This window comes from Microcaecilia unicolor, chromosome 9 (assembly GCF_901765095.1).
Source record: "Microcaecilia unicolor chromosome 9, aMicUni1.1, whole genome shotgun sequence".
In the NCBI taxonomy this organism is placed as follows: Eukaryota; Metazoa; Chordata; class Amphibia; order Gymnophiona; family Siphonopidae; genus Microcaecilia; species Microcaecilia unicolor.
In genome coordinates this window covers 140,136,550-140,153,976 of record NC_044039.1, presented here as the reverse complement: position 1 = coordinate 140,153,976, position 17,427 = coordinate 140,136,550, and the positions used below count along the sequence as shown (strand labels likewise).

Genomic DNA, 17,427 nt, shown 5'->3' with positions numbered 1-17,427 from the left:
GGGGCTTTGACAAAAGCAAACCTCTCATGAAGCGAACAACTAAAGGCTTTCCTGAGATCGGCTTACCTTCCACACGGTAATGGTATGCACTGATTGCACTAAGGTGAACCCTTACAGAGTTGGTCTTGAGACCAGACTCAGACAAGTGCAGAAGGTATTCAAGCAGGGTCTGTGTAGGACAAGAGCGAGGATCTAGGGCCTTGCTGTCACACCAGACGGCAAACCTCCTCCATAGAAAGAAGTAACTCCTCTTAGTAGAATCTTTCCTGGAAGCAAGCAAGATGCGGGAGACACCCTCTGACAGACCCAAAGAGGCAAAGTCTACGCTCTCAACATCCAGGCCGTGAGAGCCAGGGACCGGAGGCTGGGATGCAGAAGAGCCCCTTCGTCCTGCGTGATGAGGGTTGGAAAACACTCCAATCTCCAGGGTTCTTCGGAGGATAACTCCAGAAGAAGAGGGAACCAGATCTGACGCGGCCAAAAAGGAGCAATCAGAATCATGGTGCCTCGGTCTTGCTTGAGTTTCAACAAAGTCTTCCCCACCAGAGGAATGGGAGGATAAGCATACAGCAGGCCCTCCCCCCAATCCAGGAGGAAGGCATCCGATGCCAGTCTGCCGTGGGCCTGAAGCCTGGAACAGAACTGAGGGACTTTGTGGTTTGCTCGAGATGCGAAGAGATCCACCAAGGGGGTGCCCCACGCTTGGAAGATCTGGCGCACCACTCGGGAGTTGAGCGACCACTCGTGAGGTTGCATAATCCTGCTCAGTCTGTCGGCCAGACTGTTGTTTACGCCTGCCAGATATGTGGCTTGGAGCACCATGCCGTGACGGCGAGCCCAGAGCCACATGCTGACGGCTTCCTGACACAGGGGGCGAGATCCGGTGCCCCCCTGCTTGTTGACGTAATACATGGCAACCTGGTTGTCTGTCTGAATTTGGATAATTTGGTGGGACAGCCGATCTCTGAAAGCCTTCAGAGCGTTCCAGATCGCTCGCAGCTCCAGGAGATTGATCTGTAGATCGCGTTCCTGGAGGGACCAGCTTCCTTGGGTGTGAAGCCCATCGACATGAGCTCCCCATCCCAGGAGAGACGCATCCGTGGTCAGCACTTTTTGTGGCTGAGGAATTTGGAAAGGACGTCCCAGAGTCAAATTGGACCAAATCGTCCACCAATACAGGGATTCGAGAAAACTCGTGGACAGGTGGATCACATCTTCTAGATCCCCAGCAGCCTGAAACCACTGGGAAGCTAGGGTCCATTGAGCAGGTCTCATGTGAAGGCGGGCCATGGGAGTCACATGAACTGTGGAGGCCATGTGGCCCAGCAATCTCAACATCTGCCGAGCTGTGATCTGCTGGGACGCTCGCACCCGCGAGACGAGGGACAACAAGTTGCTGGCTCTCACCTCTGGGAGATAGGCGCGAGCCGTCCGAGAATCCAGCAGAGCTCCTATGAATTCGAGTCTCTGTGCTGGGAGAAGATGGGACTTTGGGTAATTTATCACAAACCCCAGTAGCTCCAGGAGGCGAATAGTCATCTGCATGGACTGCAGGGCTCCTGCCTCGGACGTGTTCTTCACCAGCCAATCGTCGAGATATGGGAACACGTGCACCCCCAGCCTGCGAAGTGCTGCTGCTACTACAGCCAAGCACTTTGTGAACACCCTGGGCGCAGAGGCGAGCCCAAAGGGTAGCACACAGTACTGGAAGTGACGTGTGCCCAGCTGAAATCGCAGATACTGTCTGTGAGCTGGCAGTATCAGGATGTGTGTATAGGCATCCTTCAAGTCCAGAGAGCATAGCCAATCGTTTTCCTGAATCATGGGAAGGAGGGTGCCCAGGGAAAGCATCCTGAACTTTTCTTTTACGAGATATTTGTTCAGGGCCCTTAGGTCTAGGATGGGACGCATCCCCCCTGTTTTCTTTTCCACAAGGAAGTACCTGGAATAGAATCCCAGCCCTTCTTGCCCGGATGGCACGGGCTCGACCGCATTGGCGCTGAGAAGGGCGGAGAGTTCCTCTGCAAGTACCTGCTTGTGCTGGAAGCTGTAAGACTGAGCTCCCGGTGGACAATTTGGAGGTTTTGAGGCCAAATTGAGGGTGTATCCTTGCCGGACTATTTGCAGAACCCACTGATCGGAGGTTATGAGAGGCCACCTTTGGTGAAAAGCTTTCAACCTCCCCCCGACCGGCAGGTCGCCCGGCACGGACACTTGGATGTCGGCTATGCTCTGCTGGAGCCAGTCAAAAGCTCGCCCCTTGCTTTTGCTGGGGAGCCGCGGGGCCTTGCTGAGGCGCACGCTGCTGACGAGAGCGAGCGCGCTGGGGCTTAGCCTGGGCCGCAGGCTGTCGAGAAGGAGGATTGTACTACGCTTGCCAGAAGAGTAGGGAACAGTCCTCCTTCCCCCAAAAAATCTTCTACCTGTAGAGGTAGATGCTGAAGGCTGCCGGCGGGAGAACTTGTCGAATGCGGTATCCCGCTGGTGGAGATGCTCTACCACCTGCTCGACCTTCTCTCCAAAAATATTGTCCGCACGGCAAGGCGAGTCCGCAATCCGCTGCTGGAGTCTATTCTCTAGGTCGGAGGCACGCAGCCATGAGAGCCTGCGCATCACCACACCTTGAGCAGCGGCCCTGGACGCAACATCAAAGGTGTCATACACCCCTCTGGCCAGGAATTTTCTGCACGCCTTCAGCTGCCTGACCACCTCCTGAAAAGGCTTGGCTTGCTCAGGGGGGAGAGCATCAACCAAGCCCGCCAACTGCCGCACATTGTTCCGCATGTGTTCAGTACTGGTCTCCGTATCTCAAAAAAGATATAGTAGAATTGGAAAAGGTACAGCGAAGGGCGACGAAAATGATATGGGGATGGGACGACTTTCCTATGAAGAGAGGCTGAGAAGGCTAGGGCTTTTCAGCTTGGAGAAGAGACGGCTGAGGGGAGATATGATAGAAGTGTATAAAATAATGAGTGGAATGGATCGGGTGGATGTGAAGCGACTGTTCACGCTATCCAAAAATAATAGGACTAGAGGGCATGAGTTGAAGCTACAGTGTGGTAAATTTAAAACGAATCGGAGAAAATTTTTCTTCACCCAACGTGTAATTAGACTCTGGAATTCGTTGCCGGAGAACGTGGTACGGGCGGTTAGCTTGACGGAGTTTAAAAAAGGGGTTAGATAGATTCCTAAAGGACAAGTCCATAGACCGCTATTAAATGGACTTGGAAAAATTCCGCATTTTTAGGTATAACTTGTCTGGAATGTTTTTACGTTTGGGGAGCGTGCCAGGTGCCCTTGACCTGGATTGGCCACTGTCGGTGACAGGATGCTGGGCTAGATGGACCTTTGGTCTTTCCCAGTATGGCACTACTTATGTACTTATGTGTATGCTCGTGTAGAGCTGGTGACTGGATTTTGGCCACGAGCATAGAGGAATGGTAGGCCTTCCTCCCAAAGGAGTCTAAGGTTCTAGAGTCTTTGCCCGGGGGCGCCGAAGCATGCTCCCTAGAACTCTTAGCCTTCTTTAGGGCCAGATCCACAACTCCAGAGTCATGAGGCAACTGAGTGCGCATCAGCTCTGGGTCCCCATGGATCCGGTACTGGGACTCGATCTTCTTGGGGATGTGGGGATTACTTAGTGGCTTGGTCCAGTTCGCAAGCAATGTCTTTTTTAGGACATGGTGCAAGGGAACAGTGGACGCTTCCTTAGGTGGAGAAGGATAGTCCAGGAGCTCAAACATTTCAGCCCTGGGCTCGTCCTCCACAACCACCGGGAAGGGGATGGCCGTAGACATCTCCCGGACAAAGGAAGCGAAAGACAGACTCTCAGGAGGAGAAAGCTGTCTTTCAGGAGAGGGAGTAGGATCGGAAGGAAGACCCTCAGACTCCTCGTCAGAGAAATATCTGGGGTATTCTTCCTCTTCCCACGAGGCCTCACCCTCGGTGTCAGACACAAGTTCACGGACCTGTGTCTGCAACCTCGCCCGGCTCGACTCAGTGGAGCCACGTCCACGATGGGGGCGTCGAGAGGTAGACTCCCTGGCCCGCATCGGCGAAGCTCCCTCCGCCGACGTAGTCGGGGAGCCTTCCTGGGAGGTGGCCGCAGTCGGCACCGCACGCGGTACCGACGTCGGGGACCTCACCCCGGGCGATGGGCCAGCCGGTGCCACGCTCGACGGTACCGGAGGCGCAAGCACCGCCGGTACCGGAGGGGTAGGGCGCAACAGCTCTCCCAGAATCTCTGGGAGAACGGCCCGGAGGCTCTCGTTCAGAGCGGCTGCAGAGAAAGGCATGGAGGCCGATGCAGGCGTCGACGTCAGAACCTGTTCCGGGCGTGGAGGCTGTTCCGGGCTGTCCAGAGTGGAGCGCATCGACACCTCCTGAACAGAGGGTGAGCGGTCCTCTCGGTGCCGATGCCTGCTGGGTGCCGACTCCCTCGGCGACCCAGAGCTCTCGGTGCCGACGCAGGGAGGAGACCGGTGTCGATGCTTCTTAGACTTCTTCCGAAGCATGTCACCGGAGCTCCCCGGCACCGATGAGGAGGACGTAGAATCCATCCGTCGCTTCCTCGGGGCCGAGGTCGAAGCAGGTCGATCCCGGGGGGGCTGTACCGCAGGAGCCCTCAGGGTAGGGGGAGACCCACCCGAAGGCTCACCGCCACCAGCAGGGGAATGGACAGCCCTCACCTGCACTCCTGACGATGCACCACCGTCCGACGACATCAGGAGACGAGGTCCCGGTACCACCGACGTCGATGCAGCTATCCGATGTCTCGGCGCCGATGCAGAGGGCCGATGCCTCGATGCACTCGATGCACTGGCGGCCGAGGATGAAGGTCTGGACGCTGATGACGTCGACGCACTCGATGACCCCGGTGCCGATGCCGACAAAGAGCCCGAGAACAAAACGTTCCACTGGGCCAATCTCGCTACCTGAGTCCGCCTTTGTAACAGGGAACACAGACTACAGTTCTGAGGACGGTGCTCGGCCCCCAGACACTGAAGACACGAAGAGTGCCTATCAGTGAGCGAGATTACCCGGGCGCACTGGGTGCACTTCTTGAAGCCGCTGGAAGGCTTCGATGTCATGGGCGGAAAAATCACGCCGGCGAAATCAAAATCCGAAATGACGAATTTGAGCACCAAAACTTTGAGGGAGAAAATCTCGACCGAGGCCTAAAAGAGGCCTACCCCGACGACGAAAGAAAACTTACCGGGGCAAAGACTGGAAATATAGGAAGGGGCAAACGAAACCCAAGGGGGTTTTCGGAGCACTTTCCGCACGAAATTAGAACTTTTCCGAAGAAAAAACACGTCGATTAAAACAACGGACGCGCGAGGTCGACTCTCCGGGGCTCGACACGGCAAAAACACAGCCGTACCGAGTGCGGACGAAAGAAGACTGGCCGGCTCGAGCCGGTTTCGGGCGGGAAGACGGCCGCGCATGCGCGGTGCGCGCGAGAGCTAGCAAAGGACTTTGCTAGTGAAGATTCCGATTGGAGGGGCTGCCGTGGACGTCACCCATCAGTGAGAACAAGCAGCCTGCTTGTCCTCGGAGAAATGGTGTATAGACTGCCAGCAGCAGACATTCCAGATGACTCGTCTGTCTTGCAGCAACCCAATAAGATGATGAAACTAGAGGAAATACCTGAAAAAAGTGTTACTATAAGTTTTCATCTATGCAGTAAGTTTTTCTTCATATTCTTTTAGCCTTTTTTATCAATGCTTTGCATTTGGCTTGACAATGCTTATGTTGCTTCTTATTTTCTTCATTTGGATCCTTTTCCCATTTTTTTGAAGGATGTTCTTTTGGCTCTAATAGCCTCTTTCACCTCACTTAACCACGCTGGCTGTCCTTTGCTCTTTTTTCCTTCTTTGTTAATTTGTAGAATGCATCTCGTCTGGGCTTCCACGATGGTATAACAAAGTCCATGCCTGCAGCCGACCCTTTCAGCTTCTTAACCATTTTCCTCATTTTCTCATAATCGCCCTTTCAAAAATTAAAAGCAGCTACAGTCATTTCCTTAGTGACTTCACTCCAGATATCAGCTCAGATTTGATCATGTTATGATCATTGTTTCCCAGCGGATCCAACATTGGCTGGGTAGAAAGGCAGTGGAGAACTGCAAAGCAGAGACCTATGTAAGGAAAAGCATGAAGGCAATGCAGTAAGCAGAGACTCCCAATTGCCTATCCAAACAGTTGTGTGTCCCCAGAAAAATAAATTGATGCTGCCACTTATGGTCTGACCAACGAGCAGCCCCGGTCATTGTTGCTAACAATTACTGAATTGAGCAGCCAGGAAAACCAGGAAAATGTCATGGCAGCATTCCCCAGTTTGCAGCCATACAAGCAGCTGTCTACAAATTAAACTGCCATAAGAACCTATTGCCTGTAACCAAGGGCAGCAAGGGCTCGTAATAGAGCCAACTCAGAGAAGAAATAAGAAAGTGCTGCCATTTCCCTGAGGAGGGCAACAGACACTATGGCAGCCATAAAGCAGCCAATTAGATAACCCCAAACAGGAAAGAGAGCAGAAAGAATGAAGTTACCATGGCAATCAACAGCAAACTGGCAAAAGATGCTAGTTATGCAAGTCCTCCAGAAATCCTGCTTGCAAAGCCACCATTCTCGGAAAGAGAACAATTTTTCTGTTGTTACAGACCGAAGGCAGATTCCTGCCCAAAGTGTCTCCAAGCAAGGAGATTCCCATCATTTCTCATTGTGAAGAGAAGGCACCTCAGCTTAAGGTAGAAAAAGGTACTACTCACCCAAACTTAGTTGTACTCAATAGAACAGATGTCAGACATAAGCATGCCTAACTCACAGAAAGTTATTTTAACCTCTAATATCCCCAGCACTAAGAAGGGAGGGGGGAGGGAGGGACTCAGCACTATTGAGTGTCACCCAGCTTCAGCCACGCTTTTACGTTTAACTCTAAATTCGATTTATTTATTTGTTACATTTGTATCCCACATTTCCCACCTATTTGTAGGCTCAACGTGGCTTGCGTAGTACCGGAGAGGCCTTTGCAAGCTCGGGTGTGAACAAATACAGGGTGATGTTGTGGTAAGATCAAGTTCATGTGGCACAGCCACATTAGGGAATTGGAGAACGGAAGAGTTGTGTTATGACCATTACGTGCTTTAGTTTGGTTGTGTTGCAGAGATTAGGCATTTAAATTGGATCGGTAGGGTATGCCTTTTTAAACAGGTTGGTTTTTAGTGATTTCCGGAAGTTTAGGTGGTCGTACGTCGTTTTCAAGGCTTTTGGTAATGCGTTCCACAGTTGTGTGCTTATGTAGGAAAAACTAGATGCGTAAGTTGTTTTGTATTTAAGTCCTTTGCACCTTGGGTAGTGCAGATTTAGATAAGATCGTGTTGATTCAGATGTATTTCTAATTGGTAAGTCGATCTTCTTGGGGATGTGGGGATTACTTAGTGGCTTGTTCCAGTTACTTGGTCCAGTAACTCGGGGCTTCTCCGTAGATGATTTTGTGAACTAGGGTGCAGATTTTGAATGCGTTGAGTTCTTTGATTGGGAGCCAGTGTAGTTTCTCGTGGACAAGTTTTGCACTTTCAAATTGCGTTTTACCAAATATAAGCCTAGCTGCCGTGTTTTGAGCGGCCTGAAGTTTCTTTAAGGTTTGTTCTTTACATCCTGCATAAATTCCATTGCAGTAATCTAAGTGGCTTAGTACCACTGATTGTATCAGGTTGTGAAATGCTTCCCTCGGGAAGAATTGCTTCACATGTTTGAGTTTCCACATTGAGTGGAACATTTTCTTTGTTGTGGATGCCACTTGGCTCTCTAGTGTTAAGTTACAGTCCATTGTAACGCCGAGGATTTTCAAGCTGTTTGAGATAGGAAGGGTGTGATCTGGGGTGTTGATACTTGTGGGGATGTCCGCGCTGTATTAGGATGAGAGGATGAGACAATGAGTTTTTTTCTTTATTGAGTTTTAGTTGAAATGCATTTGCCCATGAATCCATGATGATATTCAGGCCGAGCTTGATTTCATTGGTGATTTCTGTCAGTTTGGTTTTGAAAGTAATGTATATTGTCACGTCGTCTGCATATATGAAAGGATTAAGGCCATGGTTGGATAAGGACTTGACAAGTGGTGTCATCATTAAGTTGAATAGGATCGGTGATAACGGTGATCTTTGCAGTACTCCATAGTTTGCTTTCCACAGTGATGATATGTTTGAATTTGATTTTACTTGATATGTTCTTGTGGTTAGGAAGCCCTTGATCCAGTTAAGTATGTTTCCACCAATCCCGAATTTATCTCGTAATCTTATTAATATATTATTGTTTACCATGTCAAATGCACTAGACATGTCGAATTGGAGGAGAAGGATATTTTTCCCTGCTGCTATTTCCTGCTTAAATTTGGCTAGAAGAGTGAGTAATACTGTTTCCTTGTTGTGGAGGGGGCGAAAGCCTGACTGTGATTCGTGTAATATTGAGAATTTGTTTGTTTATGTAATCTGTAAGTTGTTAGGTTACCATGCTTTCCATCAGTTTGAACACCAACGGGATAAATGCTACTGGACGGTAGTTAGTGATTTTGTTTGGTTTTTTCTTGGTGTCTTTTGGTATTGGGGTGAGTAGGATATTGCCATTTTCCTTAGTGAAGAGGCCTTGCTGAATCATGTAATTTAGGTGGGATGTGAGGTCTGCTATGAAGCGGTCAGGGGCGGATTTCACTAAGTAACTGGGACAGGTATCTAGTTTACAGTGAGTGTTGGAAAACCTACTAATCGCCTGGGTAACTGTTTTGACGGTAAGGAGGGCGAAGTTTAACCAGGTCCGATCTGCCGGGTATTCTCCAATGGTTGGGTCCAATTCATTAAGGAAGTTTTCAATGTCAGTGTTGTTCTGAGGTAGCATGTTGCGTAGGTTTACAATTTTTTCATTGAAGTACTTAGCAAGTTTATCTGCAGATGGGATGTCTGTATTTGTGGTAGTGACCAAGTTGGTGTCTAGGAGTTTGTTCACGAGTTGGTATAATTTCTTCATGTCTTTGTAATCTGTCCCTATTTTGGTTTTATAGTATGATCTTTTGCCCTGTCTTACTGCGAATTTGTATTTTCTTTGTATTTGTTTCCATGTGTTGAGTGTATGTTCATCTTTTGTTTTATTCCATGCTTGTTCGAGTTTCCTGGTTTGTGTTTTTAACTTTTTCAGTTCATCGTTGAACCAAGAGAACCAAATTCAGATCCCACAAGGAAAAAGCTTGCACGGGAGGCCGGACAAAACCTGCTCCCCTCAAAAAACGAACCACATCCGGATGGGAGGCAAGGGACTTACCCTGTTCCCGACCCCTGAAACAAGATAATGCCACAAGCTGAAGGACAGCACCAACCTTTTTTCAAGCCCTCGCTGCAAAAAATCCAGAATGTGTGCAATAGAGGCCCGAAAAGGAGAAATACTTAACTCGACATACCACTCCTCAAACACTCTCCACATCCTGATGTAATTAAGGGAAGTGGAACGTTGCCGGGACTCCTGCCGAGTAACCTTTCTTAGTTAACCTCGCCCGCTCAAGAGCCAAGCCGTAAGACAAAAATCGACTGGGGTCCAAATGATTTACCTGCCCGTGGACCAACAGCCCTGGATGGTCCGACAACTTGAAGAGACTCCAAAGATCAGCGTACCAGGGTCTGCGAGGCCAGTCCAGAGCTATTACAATCACCTGACCCCTGTGAACCTCTACCTTTTGGATCAGGCGACCTAAGAAGGGCCACGGAGGAAAGGCATACCGCAGGCTCTCTGGCCACGGCTGTAGCAGTGCATCGATCCCTTGAGCCTTTGAGTCCCTCCAGCGGCTGAAGTACCTCAGCACCTTCGTATTGTTCGCAGAGGCGAACAGATCCATGGTAGAAAGCCCCCAGCGACACACTGTCGAAACACATCGTCACTGAGGGTCCGCTCTCCGGGATCCAGAGTGGTGTGACTGAGAAAATCTGTTTGCACATATTCTACTCCTGCCACATGCGCTGCTGAAAGCGCCAGCAGATGAGTCTCCACCCAGCTCATTAACTGGGCAGCTTCCTGCTCTAACTGTAGACTTTTGGCTCCTTCTTGTCGAATGACATATGATACCGCTGTGGAATTGTCAGACAAGATGGTACTGAGCAGCCTTCAAGGAACGGACAAAACGCTTGCAGCACTAGGCGTATTGCTCTCACCTCCAGGAGACTGGTTGCCAGAGGAGGCAAACAGTTCCATCAAAGTCCTTGCACATACTGTCCCAGACAATGGGCTCCCCGACCCCTGGCATCCGTTGTAACTACGATCCACTGAGGAGCATCCAGAGGCATTCCTCTGGAGAGGTTGGCTGTCCAAAGCCACCCCCTGGAGAGGTTGGCTGTCCGAAGCCACCAAAGGAGGCTGCCTTGCTCCTGCACCAAGAGTGGAAGTTTACTCCAAAAGGGAATCCCTCCGAGGAGAGCACCTGGAGAGCAGTGATCTCTACAGCAATCTCATGAGGGCCCTGGCCGAGGGTACCGCCCCTATTGTCGCTGCCATGGATCCCAAGACCTGCAGGTGGTCTGTCGCTGACAGTAGAGTGGTCTGGAGGAATTGGCGAAATAGAGTCCGCAACCTGAAAATTCGGGCCTCCGTCAAAAACACAAAACTCCATCTGAGTATTGAAAAACACCGCCAGGTAATCTAGACGTCGAGAGGGCTGCAGGCGACTCTTCTGGAAGTTCACTACCCAAACCAGGGACTGCAGAAACTGGACCACTCGTTCCGTGACCTGCCGGCTCTCGTGGACGGACTTGGCCCTGATGAGCCAATCATCCAAGTAAGGGTGAAACAAAATCCCTTCCTTCCTGAGGGCTGTCGCCACTACCACCATCACCTTGGTAAAGGTTCGGGGAGCCGTCGCTAGACCGAAAGGTAACACTTGAAACTGGTAGAGTCAACCTAGGATGACGAAGCACTGGTGCAACGGACGGATCGGGATATGCAGATAGGCTTCAGTCAGATCCAGTGCTGTCAAAAACTCTCCTGGCCTGACTGCCACAATAACTGAATGGAATGTCTCCATATGAAAGGAGGAAATTCTGAGGGACCGGTTGACTGCTGGGAGATCCAGAATCGGTTGGAAAGAGCCTTCTTTCTTGGTAACGAGAAAGTAAACTGAGTAGCGCCCTTATCTGAGTTCTGCAGCAGGGACTAAACAAAAGGCCTGAAGGCTGAGAAGCCTCTACAGAGTGTCTGACAACGGCCATCTTGACACAAGATTGGCAGGGAGACTCCAGAAAAATGTCAGGCAATGGACGTGCAAATTCTAAGGCATACTCTTCTCGGATAACCTCCAAGACCCACTGGTCGGTGGTAATCTGGGCCCACCTCTGGTAAAGCTAAGCCAAATGTGTTCCTATGGGAACCAGAGGATGGGCCCTGACACCTTTACTGAGAGGAACGAGTGGAAGACTGGAAAGAGGCTCCGGAATCCTTACCTCCTCTGCGAGCGCAACGAAAGGACTGAGGCCCAGATGCATCAACCAAACGTAAAAAAAGCAAAATCGTTAAAGCCATTACCGAATTTTTAAAAACGAACAATGCTCCAAAAAAACAAGTCGCACAAGTTCGGTGCGGTATTGTAAAGAACGATGCATCAATCCCCATCGGTAATCGGCTCCTAAAGCATGCGCAGAGCAGCCAAGTGTTATGCTGGCTGCTCTGCGCATGCCAGAAATGTCAAAACAACAAAAAAAAAAGAAAACAACACAAACACATGGCTCCCCGCTTTCCCCTGCATGTCTCCACAAACATAAAGGATCGGGAGGGGGCAAAGGCGCTCATAAGGACTGTCCTGTATGGACGGCCTTGCCCCCCCCCCTCCCGAGGTTGCCGCTGCTCCGTGTGTGAAATAAAAGCTGTTAAAAATCTTTACTTTTGCAGTGCCGGGCCCCCGTCCTTTCCTGTCTCTCTCTTCTCCTTCTGTATCCAATGCTCCGCCTCTTGCCATCCTCCGCCTCCGTGCCCCGCCCCCCTGAGTTCGTTGTCGCTGCTCCCCCCCTCCACCGGCCCCCCCTCCGCCATAATGGCCGGTGCAGCGCCTCTCACCTATGTTTGAAGGCGCTTCACGGGTTGGATCAGCTGTTCGTCGATCGCTTCTGTCTCCTCCGACGTCTTTCTCCTTCTTCTTGTGCCCACCCTCCTCTGACGTCAGTTATCTACGTAGGTAACTGACGTCAGAGGAGGGCGGGCACAGGAAGAAAGAGAGAGACATCGGAGGAGACAGAAGCGATCGACGAACAGCTGATCCAACCCATGCAGCACCTTCAAACATAGGTGAGAGGCGCTGCACCGGCCATTATGGCGGAGGGGGGGTCCGGTGGAGGGGGGGAGCGGTGACGACGAACTCAGGGGGGCAGGGCACGGAGGCGGAGGATGTCAGGAGGTGGAGCATTGGATACAGAAGGAGAAGAGAGAGACAGGAAGGGAGGGGGGCCCGGCACTGCAAAAGTTAAGATTTATAACAGCTTTTATTTCACACACGGAGTAGCGGGGAGCAGCGGCGACCTCGGGGGGGGGGGGGGGGAGGGGGGCAAGGCCGTCCATACAGGACGCTGCTGATGAGCGCCTTTGCCCCCTCCAGATCCTTTTTTAATTTTAGTTTCATTTTTTGTTTTTGGCAGAGGGAAGTTCAGTGGCAGAGGGAAGTGGGGGAGCTCACTTTTCTTTTTTAAACATGTTTTTTATGGTGCAGGGGGTAGCAGGGAGATGACAGCTCAGGCCATAACGACAGGTCTGAGCTCACATTAAATTTCTGCCGGTAAATGGTTCGTTGCAATCGTTGGTATGCTTAGTGCATTTCGAATTGTCCTCATTTCAATGGTAGTTTCTCGTTTGCATTCCGTTTTCGTTAGCTGCTAGCGTTGTCGGAAAATGGCCTTTAATGCATGCTACGTTTCAAAATTTCCTCGTTAAAGGGTTGCTAAAGGGTCGTTAAAGTTTTGTGCATCTGGGCCTGAGTCCGTTGGAAGAAACATGACCGTTGTGCCGGAGCTGGTTTGCCCGAATGGACACACCAAAAATCACGCCCTCGACTACGACCAGTCAACAGGCCTCGACCTGAGGACTTAGGCCAACGTTCCGGAAGATGCGGGACCTTAGTTTCCCCTAGACTGCGAACCAATTTTTCCAAATCTCTCCCAAATAACAGAGAGCCTCTGAAAGGAAACTTGCTAAGCTTAGACTTAGATGCTGAATCCGCAGACCAACCTCTCAGCCACAGAGATCTCCTGGCTGTGACTCCTAACGCCACAGACTTAGACGACACACACACAACAGGTCATACAAGGCATCTGCTAAAAAAACTGAACAAGACACCTCCACATCTATGGACAACAAGTTATCAGAGGACCTGTCCAACACCTTCTCAGACCACCGGAAACAAGCTCGAGCCACCAAGGAGCCACAAATAGCCACCTGCACAGCTAAAAATGAAACATTGAAACTACTTTTGAGTAACGCTTCTAGTCGACGATCTTGTACATCCTTAAGTGCTGTACCCCCATCTACAGGCACAGTATTGCGCTTCATGATCGCCGAGACCACAGCATCCACTACAGGAGGCTTTAAAAAAAGCTTGTCCAAATAACTGGAATCAAACAAATAATTAATGATAAAATCAACACATTACTATTGCGTCTGTGCTTACTCAAGTGCCTCACATTTTGACACAATGGTCTTTTCTAAGACCAACTTTATGTTGCCATTTCAAGCCTTCTGTTTTTCAGCCTAAATGCAAGATTAGACCATTAGTCTTTCCTTAACAAATAAGACTCCTGATGCAGGCCATCAGGCTGAAACACAGCGTTGTGTCGAGTCATTCCTAAGGAAATATTAATAGACTGTGTTGATTTTATCATTATTTGTTTGGTTCCAGTTATTTGGACAAGCCTGGTTCACTTTTCCCACTCCTTTTACTTCTGTTTGCTGCCCCGTGGGATCTATTGAGTTCTCCACGGACGTGGATTCTCTTTAGCCTTTAAAAGAAGCTTGTCAGCTTCCAGGACTGGATAAAGAAGGACCATAGACTTGGCAGGCTTGAATGCTGCATCCAGGGCATCCCACTCAGCCTGAAAACATTTCTGATATCCTGATGCATGGGAAAGGTCTTCCATGGCTTGCGAACACCCTTTAACAAAGAGATCTACCTTGCGAGGCTCAGAAGCCGGTGGCTCTTCCTCCTCAAAACTTAAAGTGGAAGAAACCAAGGAAACTAATTCCTGAAGGTCTTCCTTGTGGAAAATGTGCAGCACAGCACGATCCTCCCTTGGGACGAGAGAATCCAATTCAGACCCTAACTGTACAGAACCTTCCTCCAAGGGATCCCCCTGAGAAGGGTCCTGATCTGCAAGGCAGGGTATATCCAGTTCTGGGTCTGACTCACAGTCCTCCTCCAGATGCCAGGACCTCCTTGGTCTTTTAGCTGCCACTACCTGACCCTACTCCCAATTACCTGAAGAGAAAAGAGGAGACGACTTTTGCAACAAAAGGCTCTATACAGTTGCATGACGAACTCTGGGGGAAACTCTCCTCCCTGCCAGCTCCGAGGGTGGGAGAAATTGCTAGTCTGAGGCTGAAGAGGAGGAAGGGATCTGGGAACCAGCTGTTCAGGCGGAGACAAAATGGTGGTGGTTCCCGTCAAAACGGGAACTGCCGGAGTGTCAGAGTGGGTTGCCGAGGTAAACCCCTCTGAGATTGGTAAAGGCAAGGTAGAGGGTCCTGGTTCCGATGGTCCCTCCATAAGAGTGCAAAATTTACAGCAGAAGCTACTGCCGACGCCACGGCACTGACAAACTGTGCACTGAAGCTTCTCTGCCATGCCGGCAGGACAGCTGCAACGCACCTCGAACTCTCCGCTTCTCCTGCAGCACTTTTTTCTTCCAACTCGCGGTCAGCCGGCAGAGGGAAAAGCTTAGAGGCACTGCAGACAGCGAGGACGAGAGAGAGAAGGAAGCCGCTTTGTCTGCTCACAGCCTGATACCTTAAGGGTTTAAATGCTTTTTTTTTTTAACAAGAATAAAACTGGCTGCCTCTCCCAGGCTCAGGATCTCTTCCCCTGAAGAGACTGAGATGCTTAAGAACCCATACGAGTCGGAAAGAAGCAGGGAGGACTTGGGGGGAGGGACCCGGCCTCCTGGGTGTAACACCCCCAATGCAACAAGAGACCCCCGCGGACCTCTGTCTCTAAACGAGGTTCCCCCAGTAGGTGAACAGACCAGACCCAGCCTTCTATCTTTTTTATTAATATTTTTTTAAGTAAACACAGAGAAATTAAAAAGAAGAGAGACTGATAGGGCTCACCACCTTCCACCTCCTGGAGACTGAGAATACTGGATTCTTCTCAGTCTAGCAAGGGCTCTTATAAGCTATCTTGAATGAGTCAGAATTATCAGTCTCCACCTGCTGGAAGGTGTGTACAACCCATCAGTCAAGCTCTGGGCCAGTCCGAAGGGACGCTAAGGAATATATTTTTATTTGAATAAAATGAGAGAATTTGACAATTCATTAAAGTTATTTTAATATCTTCTTTTACAAGAGTGAGTTTAATTGTTTTGACCACACTTACTTTATTGTATATCATCCTGATTGTTGTTTTTCGTTGTTATTCTTATTACGTGCTCTGTTCTGAATCACGATTTGGGGATATAGCAGGCTATAAGAACATAACAGTATGCATAAAGCGCAGCTCTAAACTGTTCAGGAAGAATATGGGGCTTGCCGCTTTAAGACCATTCAGCAAGGACAGTAAGATGACATGAAAGCTAATTTAATTAAGTCACTTTTGCATTTTACTGGCATATTTTCAGAAAGCGTTTGACAAAGTACCTCATGAAAGACTCCAGAGGAAATTGGAGAGTCATGGGATAGGAGGTAGGGCTTATTGTGGATTAAAAATTGGTTAACAGATAGGAAACAGAGAGTAGGATTAAATGGTCAGTATTCTCAATGGAGAAGGGTAGTTAGTGGGGCTCCCCAGGGGTCTGTGTTGGGACCGCTGCTTTTTAACACATTTATAAATGACCTAGAGATGGGAGTAACTAATAAGGTAATTAAATTTGCTGATGACACAAAGTTATTCAAAGTCGTTAAATCGTGGGAGGATTGTGAAAAATTACAAAAGGACCTTGGGAGACTGGACATCTAGATGGCAGATGACGTTTAATGTGAGCAAGTGCGAAGTGATGCATGTGGGAAAGAGGAACCCAAACTATAACTACGTCATGCAAGGTTCCGCATTAGGAGTCATGGACCGAGAAAGGGATCTAGGTGTCATCATTGATGATACGTTGAAATCTTCTGCTCAGTGTGCTGCTGCGGCTAGGAAAGCAAATAGAATGTTGGGTATTATTAGAAAAGGGTTGGAAAACAAAAATGAAGATATTATTATGTCATTGTATCGCTCCATGGTGCGACCGCACCTCGAGTACTGTGTTCAATTCTGGTCGCCGCACCTCAAAAAAGATATAGTGGAATTGGAAAAGGTGCAGAGAAGGGCGAAAAAGATGATTCAGGGGATGGGACGACTTCCCTATGAGGAAAGGCTGAAGAGGCTGGGACTCTTCAGCTTAGAAAAAAGGCAGCTGAGGGGAGACATGATAGAGGTCTATAAGATAATGAGTGGAATGGAACGGGTTGATGTGAAGCGTCTGTTTACGCTTTCCAAAAATACTAGGACAAGGGGGCATGCGATGAAGCTGCAGTGTAGTAAATTCAAAACGAATCGGAGGAAGTTTTTCTTCACTCAATGCGTGGTTAGACTCTGGAATTCATTGCCGAATAAGGCAGTTGGGGCAGTTGGCTTAGCGGAGTTTAAAAAAAGGTTAGACGGCTTCCTGGAGGAAAAGGACATAGAATGTTATTGAATGGACGTAGGAATAATCCACTGTTTCTGGGATGGGTGGGACGAAATGCTTGTTCTTTTGGCCGCTGTCGGAGACAGGGTGCTGGGCTCGATGGACCCTTGGTCTGTCCCAGCATGGCGATCCTTATGTAGGGGAGAAAGGCACAATGTTAGGTGATGCAGCACACTCAAGATTTGAGAACTGTCAGGAATAGCCACAGTGCTATACTGAAGTGAAGTGAACATACCTGGACCTGAGCCTCGATCTGATGCAATCCTGTGCTATAGCTGCTTGGATTCCACTTCAGCACATAGAGAGGACCAGAGACATGAACAGCACTCCCTGAAAACACTCCATCAAGTTTGACAGTCACAGATGTGATCGCAAATCGTGAGAAGGCTAAGATTCTAAAGGATATGGGGAAACAAGAGATTATAAAGCTTAAAATCGCAAGTAGTAGGGCACCTTAAAGAATACAGCATGTGAGATTTTGGATGCACACAGAACTGTAAGATATGTGAAAAACCATACCATCCTTATCATAC

At 49.4% G+C, this 17,427-nt stretch overlaps 1 protein-coding gene across 4 annotated transcripts in view; it reads right to left on the bottom strand.

Moving 5' to 3' along the window:
- Nucleotides 1-17,427, bottom strand: part of TMEM62 (transmembrane protein 62) — a 121,824-nt gene that overhangs the window by 64,044 nt on the left and 40,353 nt on the right. For all 4 annotated transcript variants that reach the window (XM_030214511.1, XM_030214509.1, XM_030214510.1 and 1 more), the window contains one exon: nucleotides 17,130-17,289. In XM_030214511.1, the coding sequence (XP_030070371.1) occupies nucleotides 17,130-17,289 (160 nt within the window). The remainder of the gene's footprint in view (nucleotides 1-17,129; nucleotides 17,290-17,427) is intronic.